Raw genomic sequence first — 18,936 nt, 5'->3', positions numbered from 1 at the left:
ATTCTGTCTGTCTGTCTGTCTGTCTGTCTTTCTGCCTCTCTATCTCTCCCCCCTCTCTCTCTCTCTTTATCATGTTTTCACTTGAATTCAAAATTCAAATCTTGGTGATTGTTAAAACCTTTAATATAATTTTTTGTCCTTTCTCCTATTTATAATGAACATTTTGTCATTATTAGCACCTTTTATTTCAGTGTAAGAAAAATTGCATTTACAGTGTAATATTAAACAATGTATTCATTAATCATGTCAATAGTTCACCTTGTTATGGATTAAATAAAAATTATTCGCTCAAAAATGCTCAAGTACAGTTTATTACCTTGAATGAAAAGATTTTTGACATTTCATTTGGGCTTTATAAAGCATGCAAATCTCAAAATGGTCTTTTAAAAGCAAACCACGATATCTTGATTCATCAAACAGATAGGATAAATGAAATTTTTAATGAAAAATTAAACAGTGATAGTGATCCGAAATTTTATTCTAACAATCAAAAATCTTCAACGAGTTGTAAAATGCGTTCTTTCTCTTCTTTTTCAGCGTCTTCAGCCATTTCTTTCATTACACTTTTTATCATTTTATAATGGTTAACAGAAGAATGAATACGTGCATGAGTGTGCAGTGATTTCATGATTGTTCCTTTGATTGTATCCTTTGGAGGTTGAAGGGGACTGGTACTAGTTGAAGGTCCATGGTTCTCGACTTTACTGATTGGTTCTTTACTAATGATTAATATTATCTGGTCAATAATTTGTAATGTAAAAAGACCTCCTTCGGTTAATCGTCGAGCGAATATTTGGTCTTCATCAATACTTTCGTCATTGGCCATTTTCTGTGCTCTTTCCTTCCTGATTAGAGCGTCACATTTCATTAAACGCTCAGAATATTTGAAATGTAATTCAACTATCCTCTCAGTTTTTTCCATATTATTTTCTAGAAATTTATTTATAACTCTTTTTCTATTTTCTGGCTTTGAATGTTTCAAGAGAGCTAATATAATTGAACAGCAGTGCTCCTCAACATCATCGATAACAACATTAGCTTCTTTTTTCTTCTGTCCGATTGTTATGGATTTAGGTTTGAGAAAGATAGGGAAGATAGAAGAAAGTCCGAAGATCTCAATAAATTTGTTGCAACAATCTTCCAATACAGAATCACGTCCCTTGTCCTCACTAAGAAGGTGATTGATTACTTTAACAGCACCCATCCTCATAGAGCTTATATTTCCTTTTTTCTTTTCCTTTAAAATTAAGTTCATTAATTCAATTCCTTCACCATCGAAAAATAGTTTCCTGTTAACGGAACAACAGAGTAGTGCTGAGCATAAACAGTCATAAATATTTTCAAGATATTCTCGCTCATCTCCAGTGGAAATATCATGCCTTTTAAAATACTAATCAAAATAGAAAAATAAAAAACACAGTTAGTATCAGTAGTTAAAAGTACAATAAATCTGAATGAGTAAAACTTACAGCTATTTGCTGCAATAGAGTATCTATTCCACCAACAGAGCCTAATTGTTTGCGATTATCATCGTTGTTCTGTAGAAGAATACACAATATTTCTGATGCATAAAGTTTGTTACCATCGAATGGAAGTTTGGCTTTTAACCGTTGTAGCAGCCAAGTTAACAGGGCTTGACAATCTTTAGAAATTTCAGGCTTGTAATCCAGAAGATTTTCAATGATGGCTGTAAGAAATAAAAAAATTAATGATCACAATATAATCCATAGAAAAATGCTGGCAAATAAATAACGTACATAAAGAATTAAACACTCCTTCAGACTCTTCTTTGACAGTTTCATCGAGTCGTTGCATGTTAGAGACTAGTAGATGTACTAATTGTGATTCAATGAGAAAATCTAAGAGCGGAGAAATCTTGTCATAATCATCGTCATCGTCAATTTCACACACTTCTTGGAGAAGAGAAACGACAGCACAAGCAATGTCGGTATTTTCATGAACCAAGAGTCCAAGTAAGGTTGTCAAAACATTCAATTCGAGAAGAACATGGTAAAGTTCCGGTTGAGTACTAATAACTTGCATTTGCTGGATAATCTCGAACAGCTCAACTTCAGTTTCCATGAATTTCAATGCATCATCCGCATATTTGATACGATACTCTTGATTTTTTAAAACTTTCCTTTCAAATTGTAAAATCATTCTCTTCAAAGATACATCATCAAGTGGTGCAGGAGCTTCAGCAGAGGTGTCCATAACTACATCAGTATCCATTTTGTTATAACCACGATACTCAAGAAAAAACAAATATACAGATAATAAGATTAATCAACTTAAAGCTGATAGATGACAATTATGAGAATTAACTTTATAGATGATTTGTAAACAGAGAAAATCTAATTGAAACCGTCTTTTCATTTGAAAAATATCGACTTTTCGATATATCGAAATCTTGCCATATGATTACTAAGGTGATGTTAACAATAATTGTTGAGGCACATGTGTAGCTCAATCTTGTTTATTTGTTTTGATTCAATGTAAATTTTTCTTGTTAAATTTAATTATCTATTTATCTACATATTTTTTCGAGTTATGTCTGTCCAAACCATCAGATTGTGTTCTTTATTACTTAAAGAATACTTTGGTGAGATTATTTCCAATGTTGGTAAGACTGTGATGAATCTCGGACAAGCGCCATTGAAATTGATATGGCTTGAGTCGAAGGAGAAATTAAAAAATTGTAAAAAGGCTTTGACTGTCCTCATCAAACATTGTTTAGTAACCATTCATAAAAATTCTGGTGGATTAACAGAATACAAAGCTGAACCACAGAGGATTTTGTACCTATTGAGGTATCCCAAGTATATTTATATTGCCAAGAGAGAGTAAGTATTGAATTTTTTTCGGTGACCATTGCATATTTTGTTAGATCTTATTTTAATTTGCATTTAATTTTTTATTTTGAAAAAGGTTTGGTGACTTTGGTGAGCAAATAATTGAGGAAATTTTAATGGAAGGAATCTTGACTGCCGATGATATAATCGAAAAAGTGTATAACCGGATGAAGAACTCTAGTGAAAATAGAGTGGCTGATGATAACTTTCGAACTTTGACTAACATTAGCGAAGTTCTAGTCGAAATGATTAAAGCAAAATATATTATAAGGGCTTGTGTAATATCCAATGAAAGCAATGAATCCATTTGGTTTCCAAGTAACATAGAAGAAGATGAAGATGTCAAGGATATTCAACAAATTGCAACCAAATTTTCAGTAAAGTTAGAAGACAATGAATCCTTGGAACCTGTATCCAAAAGACGTAAAAAAGATCCAGTGAAATCAAAAGAAGACGTTTATTACGTGGTTAACTCTGATCAATTTCATCTTTATTTGCGTGATATGACAATTCTGGAGGGTTTGAAAACTCATTATGATGATGAAAAAGCAGCTCAGCTGGTTCTGGTAATGCTTCGATTAAGTCAAGCCCACTTGTGGGCTAAAGAAACAGTGGTAATAACTAAAACTGATATCGTTGAAGATCTTTGTCCTAAGGTGATGAAGAAGGGTAAATTGCCAAAAGAGAGCTGTTCCACATTATTTTCCACCAAGGAAGATATCGAAGAATATCTTACATTTGTTATTGAAGATAACAGTCGTTTTGTTGTGAAAGTTGATGAAAGATCTGGCGTAGGAATGTACCGAGTAAACATCATGAAAATTTATGAAGAATTGATTCACTCATCTTTAGCATCTATTGTAAGTGATCGTTTTGGATCCCAATGTGGTCGAATTTTTCGATTATTGTTAACCAAAAAATATCTTCATCAAAAACAAATTGAAGAGCTTGCTATGGTTCCTGCTAAAGACGCTAAAGAATGTACATATAATCTGATGACGAATAATTTTATACGACTGTTGCAATACCCAAAGGGATCTGAATATGCTCCTGCCCATACTTATTTTATTTTTAACGTTGACTTGGAAGAAATCGTACGTAGCACGATCGAACGCTGTTATCAGGCCATTTTTAATTGTATTATACGACGCAATCATGAAAACGAAGTACATAAAATTTTAATAGACAGAAAAACATTCATCGATGCTGTTATAACCAATCTAAGGCTAAACTCAGGTGATCAAGCAGACGTTGAGCCACAAATTGAAGAGTTAAACCAATCTTTTTCAACCCATGATAAAGAACTACTTGAACGGCTCAAAAAACTCTCTCATCGCTTAGAATTATGTGAACTTCAAGTCGATGATACTTTATTCTTGTTTCAAAGTTGGTTATCAATCAGTCTTTATGGTTGAAAAAAAATCGCCAAAAATTAACTATCAAATTGATAATATGGACTTTAAAATCAATTTTATACTCGTTCTTAATTCAATTCGGATTAAAAAACATCCAAAAACAAAAAGAAGTTTAAATTTCATTTCATTTAATTCAATTTTTTCTTTTTTAATTAAAATCAGAAAACTGACAGAATTAATAATTGCAAATCCAGTCTGTATTAAGAGGGATTAGCTTCTGGACCAAAAAAACCCTTTCAGTCAAGAGTTATGCAATTTCCCCGTGTCTGGCCTTGTTACATCAAAACAAAATTATTTGCTATTAACTAACTGACAATTCAAGTTCATATGGAAATGATAAAAAATGATAATCAATAAATCAAAAAGTAATTGGAGATGCCGAGTATCGATCTCGGTACCTCTCGCATGCTAAGCGAGCGCTCTACCATCTGAGCTACATCCCCTGACATATAAACTAAAGGTCAAAATCAATATTTGAATTGTTATTTCGACTGCACCAAGTTAAATAAAAACAGGTTTCCATTAAAAGAGTTTTTTGTATTCATTCAATGTATTAGCAAATGATGGTTTTAATATTTTGTTACATTCGTTTAACATCTTCGTTCATTGTCTGGAAAAATAAAAAACACATTTGATTGATTGAAGTCTGGAATTTTTTTAATTAAACGTAAAGTGGAAAGTATTTTAAAGTTGGGTTGAAAAATGAGGATGTTTTTTATACTTAAATGAATATTAGCTAAATGAAAACTTGGTATTAAACGTGGTCAAATTTGATCAAAAACTGGAAAGACTTAATGGATTGATCAAACTTGTTCTGATGTCAAATATAAATGTAAAAGTATCTTTTTTCAGTTAAATATGGATAAATTTTTCTCATGTTGATGATTTCCTAAAATTTATGTGCTTTCCGTTTTTTTTCATTTCGTAAAAGTTTAGTCTGGATGGTTTTTTTGCTGTCTCAATATTGCTTTAACTGTGAAATCTGTCGTCTGGGAGAATCTAAAATGTGTTAGATGAATGGGAACTATGCTGGAGTTAATGTTTCTGCTTTACAGATCGTTTATGATTTATTGGCTTTTGATCTAAATTTATAAATTGCATTAATTTTCAACCTGGACCTGTTCTTCTTCTAGTTGAATCCCACTATCGTTTTCAGAAGATTGGCTAGAATTTTTCACAGATTCACTATTTTCGGAAGGCTCTGAGTTTTGGTTCCAAAAAATAACTCGCTGTTTTATAATTTCGTTGACCAAATCATTCACTTCTTTGTTTCGAATCCGAGATAAAACTTTGGTTTGGCAAAAAAATTCACTCAAATCAGGAATAACACCAGTCTTGTCGAATTGAAGTTTCTCATACTCGAATGCTTGATGAACCATATCATAAAGATCAAAATCTTTGGTTAATTGCGATTCTGGCGTTTCCTGATTTTCGTATTCGTCAAAAAGGTCCTTTAATTCAGCAGCTCGGATATTTGGTAGGAGGGAAGCTAAAAGACAGAAACCAATGGAAACTAATTTTAATCATCGATCAAATGACAAAGTTGACCAAAAAGCAAACATAACGAAGATATATTCATAAGTTTAACTAGTCTTAACTATTCCCTTCTCTGGCGGACATTTTGTAAAAGCACACTATTATATCATTGTCATTGTTTTGATGACATTTTTGATACATAAATTAAGAAACACTGATTTCAAAATGCCGCATAAAACTATTATTAGCTCTTAAAAATTTATGTTATTTAGATTTAGAACTAGCTCAGCAGTTCACTAGAAAGGTAATATGGGTCTTTAATAAAAAGGTTAAACTACCAGAGATAAGGGTGAAAAATAAACCTTGTACTTACCTAAATGATTGATTGCATCTGTTTCTCGCTTGTGTTTCTCTGTTTTACTGACATTATCATGAGGTGTTATGTCACCCACAATACATTCAGCAAGATCATGAATTAAACATAGCTTGATAATCTTGTTTGTGTCCAAATTAACCAAATTTTCCATAACCAGAAGAGGCATTAAGCTCATTCGATACATATGACCACTAATGGTCTCAGGTTCATCAATATTTTTGATCACCCATCCTCTTCTCGCAGTCCTTTTGAGTTTACCTGCTTCTTCGAGAAATTTCAACTTGCTTGCTTCCATTATTGCACCTTTATAGTAGATAGAAGATGTTTAAAAGGATATTAACAAATTATCGACACAATTGAAAATAAGATGATTTCTGGTTGAACAGAAGAATTTAAATGAAATTTTAAGAGTGAATTTCCAGTGAGAATTTCAAATCAAACATAAAAAATCAAAACAAATCTGTCGAGCCATCTATCGGCATTTGTTGCAAGTCGTTCTTATTCACATCAAACATTCACTAATTGTAAGTAGTTTAACTACTAAGCCGATTAATAAAGGATATTGTTTGTGTTGTTAATTAACTTAAATAGGAAAATGCAGCAACAGAAAAAAGAAAGAGAATATTGGTTAAATATTCTATCGTAAAATGAGCTTGTCGTCAAATAGTGTTTCTCATCATATTTTGTCAGTTTACACACATTTAGCTAAACTACTTTATTAATAACTTTTAACAAAGAGGAGTTACAAATTAAAGAAAATTATCACCATAATGATGATTGATGAACATGAATAATTGTAACTGAAGCCAGAGGCTTTAATTTAACCAATTGAGATTGGAAATTTAACTAGATTCATACTTTTCACAAAGAAAGACAAAACTGACGAGCGCCGATTGCCTTTTCAAGTAATCTGATCTTTACGTCAGTACTGAATTCACATAGACATGTTACTTAATAAATTTTTAAAATAAATTTTCAATACATTAACATCCGATTCAATTTTTCCAAATAAGCTGATATCTGTAAATTAGCTAAAATAGTGAATGAGAGTATGGTAACTGTTCAAGGTTTTCAATGAAACAATATAAAAATTACATGAACTGAAAAACTTACCATTTATACACTTAATTAATTTTGCACAACATGATTGTACTTTTTTAATCAATCAGCCTATAATTCTTTACACTACAATCCCGTGTAATTATAATAATATAGGTAATCAAATAGTGTTATCACCCCATGATAAGATTACAATTTTGTTGACAGTTTCACTTTTGAAGCACATGTAACTTCACAGTTATATGAAACATTAGGAACATAACTTAACGGGCGAAAAAGCACGTAAACAGAAAAATTTGTTGAAAGGATGTTAATTGAAATCAATTCTAACTAATGCCATTAACTAGTTAAATTTTTAATTGGATTTAAATTGATGATTCTGTTTACTTTTTTATTAACTTCTCAATCAGCTGAGTTCTAATACTATGGAAACCACAATAGAGGGCGTTGTAAATAAAATTGCCGTGAGAAAAAATTTAGCGCACGCGTAACGCGTTGAAGCAGTAAAATTTTCAAGTCAAGTTACTCTGAATCGGTTGATGTATTATTTTTTACTTGTATGTTTCAAAAACGAAAACAATTTATTGATTAGTTTATATTTTGTTAAATAATGTGGAGCCGATTAAATTATTTGTTAACCCAGTGAATATAAACAGTGAACAGATGAAGATCAAAAAGTTGATAGACTCTTTTGGCTTTCGAAATCCACCCTGGATTTGAAAGAAACGAGAGGAAGAGGTGACAAACAAGTGCAAACATGAAAAAAATAGAACTCAACTCCTGTATTATATGTTAATACTTTACTTATTTTTAATTTAATTTGTATTCATCTGGCTTTTTATTTTTCCACCTTATCTACATCAATCTCTTCCTCTCCCTATTCATCTTTATTTTCATCATTTTACTTCACTTTTAACCCAAAACCCTTTATATTTTTGTGTCTACTTTTTTGGTTCTGTTTTATTTCTCATGGTTTTAATATGTGCTCTTTGATCTTAGATTTAAGATTTTATCTTTAATCATTCCTCCTTGTTAAATCTGCTTATGTATCTCTACAATTGGGAGATTGCTGATCTAGTTGACCTGTTATTGTTTATGAATCTGTGCAATTTAATATCAAACAATTGGCGCTTACCAGATACGCATTTATCTCTCTATACTCATTGCTGTTACCGTTGAATATCTTTGAAACACACACATCAAATCACAATTATGGTACCGGTGTCAAATCGAAGTTATCAAGGATATTTAATTTTTGTTAAAAGTCATATTTATAAGCTGATAGCTTGTTTACTACTTTTGTTGATATTTATGCAATACTTAGCTGACTTTATGATAACGACTCAACGGTTGATACAATCGTCCGCCTCTATATCATCATTATCATCAACCATCAAATGGCCTCTAGTTATGTCAGCAATTAATCACAATAATAGTATATTTAATCCGACTTTGAAAGATCGTCGTTTGAGCTCAACATTAAATGAGCAACATCAACTACAACAACAGCAACTACTATTACAACAACATTCACAAATTCAGAATAGTATACAACGATTGAATTCAAATTTTAAATTACCACCATCACCTTCATCTTCATCTTCATCTAATGTCAATGTAAATGCCAGTGCCTCTGAATCAACATTTTCATCAAATAAATTTGATCTACCTGTAACAAACAACTATTTAACCAACGCTAGTCAACTGGAATTGTGTCCTTTAATCCCTCCTAAATTGGGTAAGAGATGAGCTTCAATTGATCAAATAAACTAATGAAAGTAAATTGAAAATGAAGCCAAAATCGAAGAAGGAAAAACAAAACAAAACAAACTATATTATCAAGTGTTACGATGCGTAACCAGACTCACCCCGAGTTTTGTTTAATTTATATTGTATCGATTGAAATTGAGTTGAGCGTGTGTTGTTTATTACCTGACTGTTCGCCTGTCTGCCTGACTTTTACCTGTTTGTTCACCAGTAGGAGTTTACAAGTTAATGGTTAACATCATCAAGAATCACAATCTCTTTTGAATAACCTGTTTAACTCATTTTAACTGTTTTACTTTTCTTTCCATCATCTCGATCATGAAAATGAGATAAGAATTATTCATTGAATTGCACTTGAATGAGAATTATAAAGGAAGCAAAAGATTATGTCCTTCGATGTTGGCTTCTTTCGATGAATTTAACTTTCTAAGTAAACATTTTAAAATAATAAGCAATTAATTTCGTTACAATAACAAAATTCATGAACAAATCATTAATTGCTCCTCGAATATAAACTTCTCATCACTTCTCGTGAGAATGAATTAGCTAATTTATTTGATCAAGCTAACCTTTCTTTTCTTCATTTCTTTCTCTTTCATGACAACGATGACGATATAAATTTTTGGCTCTTCTGGCGTGACACGCTCTCCCTTTCTTCCTCTCTATGCATGACCATTTCGTCCTCACTTTCGCTTTTCTTACGTATTCATTATCATGATTTACCAACCTGATGTATCATCTAAAGTTGGCCGTTTGAAGGTTATGACCGAGATTCTTGATTGGGCACATTTAGAAGAACAATTTCCCGATATTGAGACCGGTGGTTGTTTTCGTCCTAAAAACTGTATAGCACGCCAAAAAGTCGCCATCATAGTACCTTATCGTGATAGAGAGCTTCATTTACGAATTTTGATACACAATCTTCACCCGATGCTTCAACGTCAACAAATTGATTACTGTATCTATATAATAGAGCAGGTAATGAATCCAAAATGAACCTTGAATCCTTTTTTTCGTTACTTTTCCACCTTTTTTTGTTTTATGCTTCTTACCCTACCATTTACCTGATGTTTAACAATCAAATTAATCTACTTTCTCTTTTTCTCCTTCTTCACACATCACACACTTTTTGTTTCACTCCCGGTTGCACCAATGGTTATTGATAATTCCATTAATATTAACAACATGAACAACATGGTATCCTACTTACAATGGTTTAATTATTTCGATCATTATCGCCCCAATTCAACGGCAATTTATCTGCTAATAATTTATTTCTATAACTCAATTTTCACCGGCTTCCATATTTCATCTCATTCCATTAATTTCTCTTTTTCCATCTCCATGTAATCATTTCTTCAATGGGATTCATCTTTAATTATCTTGAATGTAACTGCACACTACCATCTTTGATGACGGAATCTTGACGAAATCACATTCATGTGCTAAAAAAACGTTTGTTTTTAAATTTATCCTTGGATGAACTGTAAAACTCCGAAAAACCGCCCACCTTCTGTTGATTAACATTTCCGTTCTTGTAATGTAATTCATCTAATCTTGGAAAATCTTTTATGACTTGGCCAATTTTCATCTTAATCGTTATAATCATGGCAATGATGATGATGATAATGGTAATGGTGATGATAATGATGATAATGAAAATACTGATGATACCAGATGAAAGATACTATGTTCAATAGAGCCAAATTGTTTAACATTGGATTTATGGAAGCGTCCAAGCAAAAAGATTATGATTGCTTTATTTTCCATGATGTTGACTTAGTTCCTGAAGATGATAGAAATCTTTATAGATGTGCTGAACAACCAAGACATATGTCAGTTGCTATCAATACTATGAAGTACAAGTAAGAATTAATTTCTAATCTTCCCCCTGTCATTCAAAAAATTTCAAAAAATTGAACTTCTGACCTCTCCTGACTCATTCAACTTTATAAGCAGAAAACGGCACAAAAAAGTAAAAATATCTTGAAAATAAGGGAAAATATGGTTACAAAGAATTCCAAATAATGAAAACACATCGATCAGACTTTGGAATAAACAATGTACAATTCATGCTTTTTTGTTTACAAAGATTGATGTGTTTTGATTCCAAAGATTCAAGATTATTTCAATCAAATATCGTGTTCAAACAGACACGAAAAATTATCTAGACAATCAAAAAGATATCTCTTTGCAGAGTAAATCTGGCCATTTTCAAACCTTCATATTTCAAAAATATGAATTCAATTTGTACTTCTGTTAAAGTGTGTAAACATACTCCAACATGAAGAATCTTGCTCGTCTTTATTTTCACCAAGAATACTCTTTTGCCCTTCTCTGCTTATAACCGAATTGAAATCAATCAAAATTTGGTATCAGGCAATTCCTTATAGACATCATAATTATAATCCATTCTTTAATTGTTTTCTTAATTGTGCAAATTTATCTAAAAAACTTGATTAGCATCGCAGTTATCTTCATGAGATCCTCTTTTGCTTCACAGAAACAAAATGATTCAAGCTCATTAGTCAACTTTGTAAATTCAACCTTTTTTACTTATACATTCAGCTTTTGAGGACATCGACATTGACCATCCTGTCCTCTTCAACCTCTCACATCTTATAAAACATCATCACATTAATAATAACTAGCATCAGAAGAAAAACTTGATTTAACAGGATTGAGGATTTGCTGATTAGTAATAAGAAGTAAATGATGAGCAAATTCAAAGACAGACTAGTAAACGTAGCACTTTGAAATGGCTTGCCCAAAGGCTTGATCAACAAATGATGTTTGTAATCACATCCCTTCATGCTTTTGCTTGTTTTTTTCTGTGATGAATCTAATCATTCAGTAAAATGAACTAAAAAAGTTTACACCATGAACCGGTCTTATTCCATCGTTTTACTTTCCTTGTTGCTCAATTGCTTATTATCCAATTCAGCGAATAGTCTTTATCATCTTACTGTATTCATATTCCATCATTTATCTCTCTTCCCCTACTCATCTCATGAAAAATAGTTTTTTCTTTCTTTTTCAATTCTTCCGAATTGTAATCGTCCGACAAACCATCAAATTGAAATTTCTTTGCCCTGTCCTTTGCGCTCTTCATCTATTATTCCCCCGATTCATCATGCTCATCATCATCCTCTATTTGATTGTCATATAATGCACATTTGATTTACTCATTCAACTTTCTCTCCTCAGACTTCCTTACAATGGCATCTTTGGTGGTGTAAGCGCTCTCTCTAAGAAACAAATGATTGCTCTCAATGGATTTTCAAATGAATACTGGGGCTGGGGCGGTGAAGATGATGATATGTCTCATCGTATCAGTTATCATGGATTCCGAATTACCCGTTATCCTGAGACAATTGCTCGATACTCCATGTTGAGGCATCCAAAAGAAACACCAAATCCGGACAGGTTATTATCAATCAATCCATTCATTATCACATCAATTTTTTTTCATCATTTATGTTTTACACTTTTTTTCTTCACTTCTTTTCACACAAGAAGCTTTAACTTTCTTTCCTGCGAGATGAAGAGGAAGGCAAACAGAGAAAGATTTCGCCATCATCAGCTAAAAAATGATTCACTAAATACATGAATTTCTTCATTCCTTACAATTTACCCTTGTTCAACCTCTTCTTGATTGGCTATATATCTCCCTTCCCCTCTCTAACCAGCATGAGAAAGAAGATTTAGCCGTTTTTTATCATCAATGGACTTGAAATATTAGCTTCACTATTAAGCTCATTCTTCTTGTGTCTTTGGGCCTTTTATTTGGTAAAAAAGTTCAGACTCCTGAATTGTTAGACCCTTTACCTTTTTTCACTCTGAAATAGTTCACCAACCTTAGGATTGATCAAACATCTCATTGTACCAATGAGTTGAGATTTTGCTCTTTGAACATATTTTCTAACCTTTTTTCCCATTCTCTCTGTTTCAAGCCTGATTGGTAGTTATAATAAGGAATGTATCTTTTTTGACAGAGTCTTCATCATCATGTTTCACACACAATCAATACTTTCCAAACTGTGGTTAATCAGTACTATTGAGCTTCAAATCGCATGCATGACGACAACTCCTTCTTTCATCATCAGTTTTGATCTCCTTTCATCGTCATTAGAGATGACCCAAAATTTTCTCTCTCACTATAATTATATTTTCAATTCTGCAATATCGATTCTACATTTTCTCCCCTCTTTCTCTCTTTCTTTCTCTTCCTATTATCATCTTCTATTAACTTCCATTATCTTTTCATTCATGATAATTAATCGTCTTTTTCCAAGTTCAATCAAGATGAGAGTTCCTTCATCGAGAATAGATACTTAAACTGTAACACTCCCAATATGATTAATATCTCTATTCAGCAACCTCAATCTTATATTTAACTATTACCAATTTGCCCAACTCATTAACCAATCCATTCACTTTTTTTCAAAATCATTATTTCATAATTTTCAAGTTTCATTCTTCTTTATTCACTTCATGTACCATCATTCAATTTCAAAATCAAATACTTTTACCAACAAGCACAATTCACTCAGAGACAAAACTCTGAGTTGTATGATATTGACGATCAAACAATAGGTTGGTCAAAGGAATGAAATTGAGTAATTACCAGAACTGATTACTCTGTTGAATGTGAAAAGCGATAAAAAATCTGATAAATGTTTTCACATTTCACTGTTTTATAATTTCCCCCTGAACATACTCTTCTTTTCCTTCCCATCTTCCCATTCATATCACATTCATCCAAATCTCATCTTGATTCATTTTGTTTCTTCTTCCTCTCATTTAATTGCAATCATTTCTTGAATCAAAATCATGTTTCAATGTTGAATAGTGACACATTCAAATATTTCATTTAAACTAACTGTCAAGCTCTATTTCCTTCAAATGTCTCAATTTTTTTGGCTTTCTTTACCAACATAAAAAAGTTGACTTTAATTTGATTGCTTACTCTCTTCACTTGAAGTACCGTTAATTGTTTCCCATTATTTTTCCTGCCCATTCATTCACAGTCAAGTAAATAATAGTTTCAATACAATATTTATTAATATTGTAATACCTTGCTTCTTGAGCTGTGCAAAAAACTCACAACAGTAACCTACCTACTATTTTTTGCGTCCAACTCACCAAACCAAATATTATTATGCCTTTCACTTTCAACTCAGAATGCTAAAAAATGTGTCTTTTTTTGCTGTTGTTTCACCGATTCAGCAATTCACTGAATTGTGTGTTTACTCGAACAATTAATGTTTTTATGATTGATTCAATACCTATTAACCAACAATTATTTATCCTGTCCTTGACATTTAAATGGTATTTTACTGGTTTTTATTAATGATAACAAATTGTCCGATAATATTGAACAGAAGCAGCTTCCAAAAACCATATAAACCATTGAATAATGTTATTGTTGCTCATGTTATTGCTCATAATAATATCCAAATATTCAAATAATTCAAAGTACTTTATTGTCTGTTTGGTGTGAAATTAGTCATTCATAATGTTGAACATTTTAATGATTTCATTGATCCATTATTAATGATAACTTATCATTTAATGTGATCAGTTTCTAGTCATTATTTGATCCTCTGATAAAACATGAGAAAAGTTCTTATGTTTTTTATTTCTTGTTTCACGGTTCATGTTTCAATGTCTTCTGAGATTGCATATATTTTTTATTTCACTTTTTTGCCATCATTTGAAATTTTTTCAGCCATGAGAAAACCTTTTCCGTTTTCAGTCTTGAAATAATTTTTTATACCTTTTTCATCATCAATAATATCATTATTCTCTTCCTTTTCATTCAAACTTCATGACTTTGTTACTTATATATATTTTACAATACCATGGCCCTTGAGATGGGCTTTTGCACGCTCACAGAATCAACACAATAGACGGTCTAAAGAGGTAAAAAAAAGTCAAACAAGACAAGAAATGATAGAGATGATGATGATGGTTAGGATGATTATGATGAACATGATGAAATGAAATAAAACATCAGCCAAAAACAAGAAGTAAATGTTTGCTGAGATTTTTTCTTGTTTTGTTTTCTGTTTGCTATTTCAATACTTGGCTTTTCTCATCTACTGGACATGAAATATTTATTATCAATGACATGCTCTCTTGATTTGCTAGCGTTGCTACTTTATGTTCAAACAACGTAAACCTCTGAGTTTAAATTATTAATCATTTCAATCTATTTTAGTTCTTATTCACTTTACCTTCTAAACTTTTCGCCTACCTTTCTTACCTTTTTTAATTTATTGATTTATCTTTGTCTTAATTTGGAGAGAAAGTTCATTTTCTAAACTAAAAGTCATAACCATAGTGATCTTGATCAAGTTAAACATTACAATCAATGAATCTCCCTGAATCAATTCCCTTCCTAATGTCGATTTTACAAACACTTTTCTAATTCATTTCTCTTTCTCATTCTAGAATTGCTTTTTTCTATTCTTTCTGGAGTTTCATTCTGTTACGGATTTTTACAAGGGTTTTAAATTGATTCTTGCCACCACCATCATCATGATTTTCACCATCATGTCTATTACTGTAAATGAGTCACAATTATAATATTAAATTTGGGTAAAAGGGTGTGTTACTTTCAACATCCTTGTTAAAAGATAAATGAGTGAAGATGGAAACAAGAAAAAGGTTAAAACAAGATTTGATCAAGTCTGTATGTTTAAACATGATGGAAGACTAAATCACTTATTTTCTTGTAGTTTATTGTAACTTTATGATAAATTGATTGCTGGTTGATTGTTAGTCTGTTTTAAGTTGATTACAAGTATCTCCACCCTTGATCACCATCATCACCACCAGACAAAAAAAGTTGATGTCATTCAATGTGGTGACTTAATCGTATTAGTTTTTTGTCTCTGTCTTAACTGATTCATTCCATGGTTCTTTTTTCATCTCTTTCAGATAGTAAGTGCATCGTCATGTTTCCCAGCTTCCTCATCACAGGAAATACTCTTGTTGTCAAAGTTGTTGCCTATCTCCGGTCCTGAAATCTAGGGATAAAAACTCGGAACAGTTGATAGTTATTATAAATGTACAAATATTGCTGATGAAAGTTACAAAATAATGCGAAGAACAAGAAACGATGGAAATAATGGTGATTAGGATGAGGATGAAACAAAAGGAAACATTCTCATTATTCTCTTTCAATCTTTCCCTGTCTTACCAATCTTCCAAGTTAATCTAGGATTTTCAGGGCAAAATTACAAAGAGTCTAATCGAGGACACGCACCAGTAGCGTGACAATCTTATATTGATCTCAATTGACTTTTCTCCTTACATTACTCACTTGTTTATTCATCAATCCTCATCTTGCCCCTTGTTTTTCTCCCTCATTTGTCCTCATCATCTTATTATCCCTTGATTCAATTTCATTTCAACGATTCATCGTTTTCTCATCGAGTTCAGTCTTCCTTTTCTTATTTACTCTTATTTCTTGTTAAATTTTATTCTTCCTCTTTTCGTCTTCAGATCATCTTATGATCGTTTCATTCAACTCTTTTCGCCCTTCCATTCAATACAGCAACTCTTCTTATAACATAATGATAATATTTCTAATTTGATTGGTCAACAATAACATTGTAAATGTTTATTCAGTTTAAACGTTGATTATCAAATGCAAGAATAGCAATTTAGTGTGTTTAAAAAAGCCTTTAAATTTGTTTGGACAATTAATCTTCAATTGTTCAAATTAGTTGGTTTTTTCTGCTTCATTCACAAGTCTGTCTTACCATTTAAGATCATTTATCCTAATTTTTAGCTATTTTTTACCCTTTCATGCTCATTTCCGACAGGTTTATTGTTATGTGCTGATTATGGGTCATACTTGATTAAAATAAGAATATCTTTTGTTAATTTATTGCCAATAACCTTCAATCATTTATTGAATTTCTCTAACTCTTTTCACAAACATGTCTTTAAAGGTTTATTTTTAAAATATTAAATAGTTTGTATCGATTTTGATTCATTGTTCATAACAGACTTGGAATATGGTTGCTGTTAGTTTTGATTATAACCTAGCTGTATTTGAATGAACATCAACAGCTAAAGTTGATATAATTACCTTTAATTCCTGTTTTTGATAACTTTAATATAACCCAACTTATGTGAATTTAATAGCATTAAAAGTCTGGATGGTTAATCTTTCTCTGTGTCTTCCCTTGAATCACATTTTGATGAAAAATACTTTTATTTAATCATTTTAAATCAATTTTAATCTATGTCTACTCTACTTATTCATTGATTTTCTTTCTCATCTTTTCTCCATTTTAGATACAAAAAGCTATACTCAGCAAAAAGACGATTCAGGACTGATGGATTAAGCAGCCTTAAATATAAAAAGCTTGATACCATCTTTCAAAAACTTTACACTTGGATACTCGTTGATGCATTACAACCTTAAACTAATTGAAACTATTTAATATCAGCAACCAGAAAAAAGAGTTAATATATATATATAAATATATAAAATGTGTACAAATGACTTAAGTCAATATTGACGATTATATTGCATTGTATTTTCATTGAAAAGGAAAAGTAAAAAATTGAATAAGAAAATTTTTTTATTATTTCATTAGAAAACTCTTCAGCTTCAATTGAAGCATTCTGTTATAAATCAACCAGTAACTACTAAATTGATTGTGAATTTTTGATCAATAGCTTGAGAAAGGGTGGAGAAATTATTTTCAAGGTATTTCAAAAGATCATTGAGTACATCTCGAAGTAAACATGTCTTTTAGACTGATAAAGAAGTCACAATATATAATTTAGACGCACCTTATTAACACGATTTGGTATTTTAATCAAATTTATCAAAAATTATAGCAATAATTAGATATCTAGCGATTCACAGATAATTTAAAAATACTCTGTTCACTTCTAGCATGTCATTTTTTGAAATACCCTGATGAATGGGCCTGTTATTGATATAAACAAAGCAAGTCTTTGAATGGAAAGAAACTGTTATTAAAAAAATATAAGTGTAAGAGCTGAATGGACATGAGGATGTATGGAGGTTGATTGTGATAAATAATATACAAATACATTAATAAGGAAAAGATGATTAATGATTATGTTTAAAGAAGATCAAGATCCAGCTCAAACTTGAGAGGTTTCGCCATGAATTGTGGAAGATCCTCTTCCTCGTCAAATTTAATCGCATCCGTAGGACCAAACATGCTGATAGGAGAAAACGAAAGGTCATCTAAATCTTCTTCAAGCATTGGATAATGATCCTCAAGGATTGATTCATTAAAAATATTAGATTTAGTGCACTTTTCTTTTTCCTTGATACATGATGCAGGCGGCTGTTGCTGTTGCAATTGCTGTGGTTTAACTCCCTTCAATGATTTAACAGACTTCTCCAATGTAACCTTCTTACAAGATGCAGACAAGCCACCAGACTTTAAATCCTTCGCTTTTTTAGGACCTTCCTTGGTTGGACTTGGAACACTAACTCCACTGTTAAAAGCGAGTTTACCAGAGACACCAGAGATATTCTTGAAGCTTCCTTTAACATTGGAAACATTACCAAAAGCCTTACGAGCAGATTGAGTTACACTAGTTTGAGACATAACTTGTAAATGAAAAGATGTAATTTACGATTCCAATTAATAAACTGAACAATAAAACACTAATTGAGAAGACAAGATCAAAGTAAAATGGTCAGAGGTTTAAATGGACACAAGGGCAGTTGAACTTTAAATTTAAAAAGATGTTCGTTACTTTTACTCAGCGCCAAAGACTGTTTTATACAAAGGAGAAACTAGTGCCATCTATTACCCTTCAAAGGTTACATTTGTAAAAGTTTTTACTTATTTACAGCAGATGGCGCTTAAAGTACATAAATTATTTTTGATTAATTTTTGATTACAGTTACAGTTGTGTTTCTGATGCAGTAAGTCAATCAAATTGACTGTTATAAACGATCAATTCTTGTCCTCTAACTGTT

At 31.5% G+C, this 18,936-nt stretch overlaps 4 protein-coding genes and 1 non-coding gene across 10 annotated transcripts; 2 read left to right on the top strand and 3 right to left on the bottom strand.

Moving 5' to 3' along the window:
* Nucleotides 1-290: 290 nt before the first annotated feature.
* On the bottom strand, nt 291-2,346 carry LOC107361611 (beta-catenin-like protein 1). The gene is made up of 3 exons (XM_015928449.3): nt 1,758-2,346; nt 1,470-1,687; nt 291-1,390 (listed from the first exon to the last, which is right to left on the bottom strand). Exons 1-3 carry the CDS (start codon nt 2,230-2,232, stop codon nt 488-490), a joined length of 1,596 nt encoding a protein of 531 aa, XP_015783935.1. The 5' UTR covers nt 2,233-2,346; the 3' UTR covers nt 291-487.
* A 120-nt stretch (nt 2,347-2,466) lies between these two features.
* Nucleotides 2,467-4,377, top strand: LOC149094976 (DNA-directed RNA polymerase III subunit RPC3-like). The gene is made up of 2 exons (XM_015928448.3): nt 2,467-2,843; nt 2,929-4,377. Exons 1-2 carry the CDS (start codon nt 2,551-2,553, stop codon nt 4,265-4,267), a joined length of 1,632 nt encoding a protein of 543 aa, XP_015783934.1. The 5' UTR covers nt 2,467-2,550; the 3' UTR covers nt 4,268-4,377.
* Nucleotides 4,378-4,637: 260 nt separating this feature from the next.
* On the bottom strand, nt 4,638-4,710 carry TRNAA-AGC (transfer RNA alanine (anticodon AGC)). Its single transcript has one exon. It is a non-coding gene; the product is annotated as a tRNA-Ala (tRNA).
* Nucleotides 4,711-4,906: 196 nt separating this feature from the next.
* LOC107361620 (5'-deoxynucleotidase HDDC2) lies at nt 4,907-7,629 on the bottom strand. 2 transcript variants are annotated; one of them, XM_015928461.3, is made up of 3 exons: nt 7,233-7,629; nt 6,117-6,422; nt 4,907-5,756 (listed from the first exon to the last, which is right to left on the bottom strand). In XM_015928461.3, exons 2-3 carry the CDS (start codon nt 6,412-6,414, stop codon nt 5,368-5,370), a joined length of 687 nt encoding a protein of 228 aa, XP_015783947.2. In that variant the 5' UTR covers nt 6,415-6,422; nt 7,233-7,629; the 3' UTR covers nt 4,907-5,367. The 2 variants fall into 2 exon arrangements, with proteins under 2 accessions (XP_015783947.2, XP_015783949.2); XM_015928463.3 differs by lacking the exon at nt 7,233-7,629 and having other exon boundaries at nt 6,117-6,507.
* A 109-nt stretch (nt 7,630-7,738) lies between these two features.
* LOC107361940 (beta-1,4-N-acetylgalactosaminyltransferase bre-4) lies at nt 7,739-17,543 on the top strand. 5 transcript variants are annotated; one of them, XR_016201062.1, is made up of 6 exons: nt 7,739-8,916; nt 9,691-9,923; nt 10,623-10,810; nt 12,153-12,371; nt 15,402-15,556; nt 17,259-17,543. XR_016201062.1 is itself a non-coding variant. In XM_015928901.3 (5 exons), the coding sequence occupies exons 1-5, from the start codon at nt 8,391-8,393 to the stop codon at nt 17,386-17,388; spliced, it is 1,296 nt and encodes a 431-aa protein (XP_015784387.1). In that variant the 5' UTR covers nt 7,739-8,390; the 3' UTR covers nt 17,389-17,543. The 5 variants fall into 5 exon arrangements, 2 of the variants coding, with proteins under 2 accessions (XP_015784387.1, XP_089126475.1); XR_016201061.1 differs by having other exon boundaries at nt 15,402-15,617; XR_016201060.1 differs by lacking the exon at nt 17,259-17,543 and adding an exon at nt 15,891-16,841 and having other exon boundaries at nt 15,402-15,617.
* The last annotated feature ends 1,393 nt before the right edge of the window (nt 17,544-18,936 follow it).

The sequence above is a fragment of the Tetranychus urticae genome, chromosome 1 (genome assembly GCF_039701765.1).
Source record: "Tetranychus urticae isolate SD_2017Ah chromosome 1, NJAU_TeUrti_SD_1.0, whole genome shotgun sequence".
Lineage (NCBI taxonomy): Eukaryota > Metazoa > Arthropoda > Arachnida > Trombidiformes > Tetranychidae > Tetranychus > Tetranychus urticae.
Note: the sequence above shows the minus strand (reverse complement) of the source record. Positions and strands in the feature narration are given on the sequence as shown.

What these genes read in the sequence shown, in the direction of transcription:
- LOC107361620 (XM_015928461.3), bottom strand. Translation starts at nt 6,414, where the DNA reads ATGGAAGCAAGCAAGTTGAAATTTCTCGAAGAAGCAGGTAAACTCAAA. An exon ending in AGATGCAATCAATCATTTAG is followed by an intron (nt 5,757 to 6,116) that starts GTAAGTACAAGG and finishes TCTGTCTTTTAG; the next exon opens with CTTCCCTCCTACCAAATATC.
- LOC107361611 (XM_015928449.3), bottom strand. Translation starts at nt 2,232, where the DNA reads ATGGATACTGATGTAGTTATGGACACCTCTGCTGAAGCTCCTGCACCA. An exon ending in AGGAGTGTTTAATTCTTTAT is followed by an intron (nt 1,688 to 1,757) that starts GTACGTTATTTA and finishes TATTTCTTACAG; the next exon opens with CCATCATTGAAAATCTTCTG. An exon ending in CTCTATTGCAGCAAATAGCT is followed by an intron (nt 1,391 to 1,469) that starts GTAAGTTTTACT and finishes TATTTTGATTAG; the next exon opens with TATTTTAAAAGGCATGATAT.
- LOC149094976 (XM_015928448.3), top strand. Translation starts at nt 2,551, where the DNA reads ATGTCTGTCCAAACCATCAGATTGTGTTCTTTATTACTTAAAGAATAC. An exon ending in ATTTATATTGCCAAGAGAGA is followed by an intron (nt 2,844 to 2,928) that starts GTAAGTATTGAA and finishes ATTTTGAAAAAG; the next exon opens with GTTTGGTGACTTTGGTGAGC.
- LOC107361940 (XM_015928901.3), top strand. Translation starts at nt 8,391, where the DNA reads ATGGTACCGGTGTCAAATCGAAGTTATCAAGGATATTTAATTTTTGTT. An exon ending in TTTAATCCCTCCTAAATTGG is followed by an intron (nt 8,917 to 9,690) that starts GTAAGAGATGAG and finishes TATCATCTAAAG; the next exon opens with TTGGCCGTTTGAAGGTTATG. An exon ending in GAAACACCAAATCCGGACAG is followed by an intron (nt 12,372 to 17,258) that starts GTTATTATCAAT and finishes TCTCCATTTTAG; the next exon opens with ATACAAAAAGCTATACTCAG.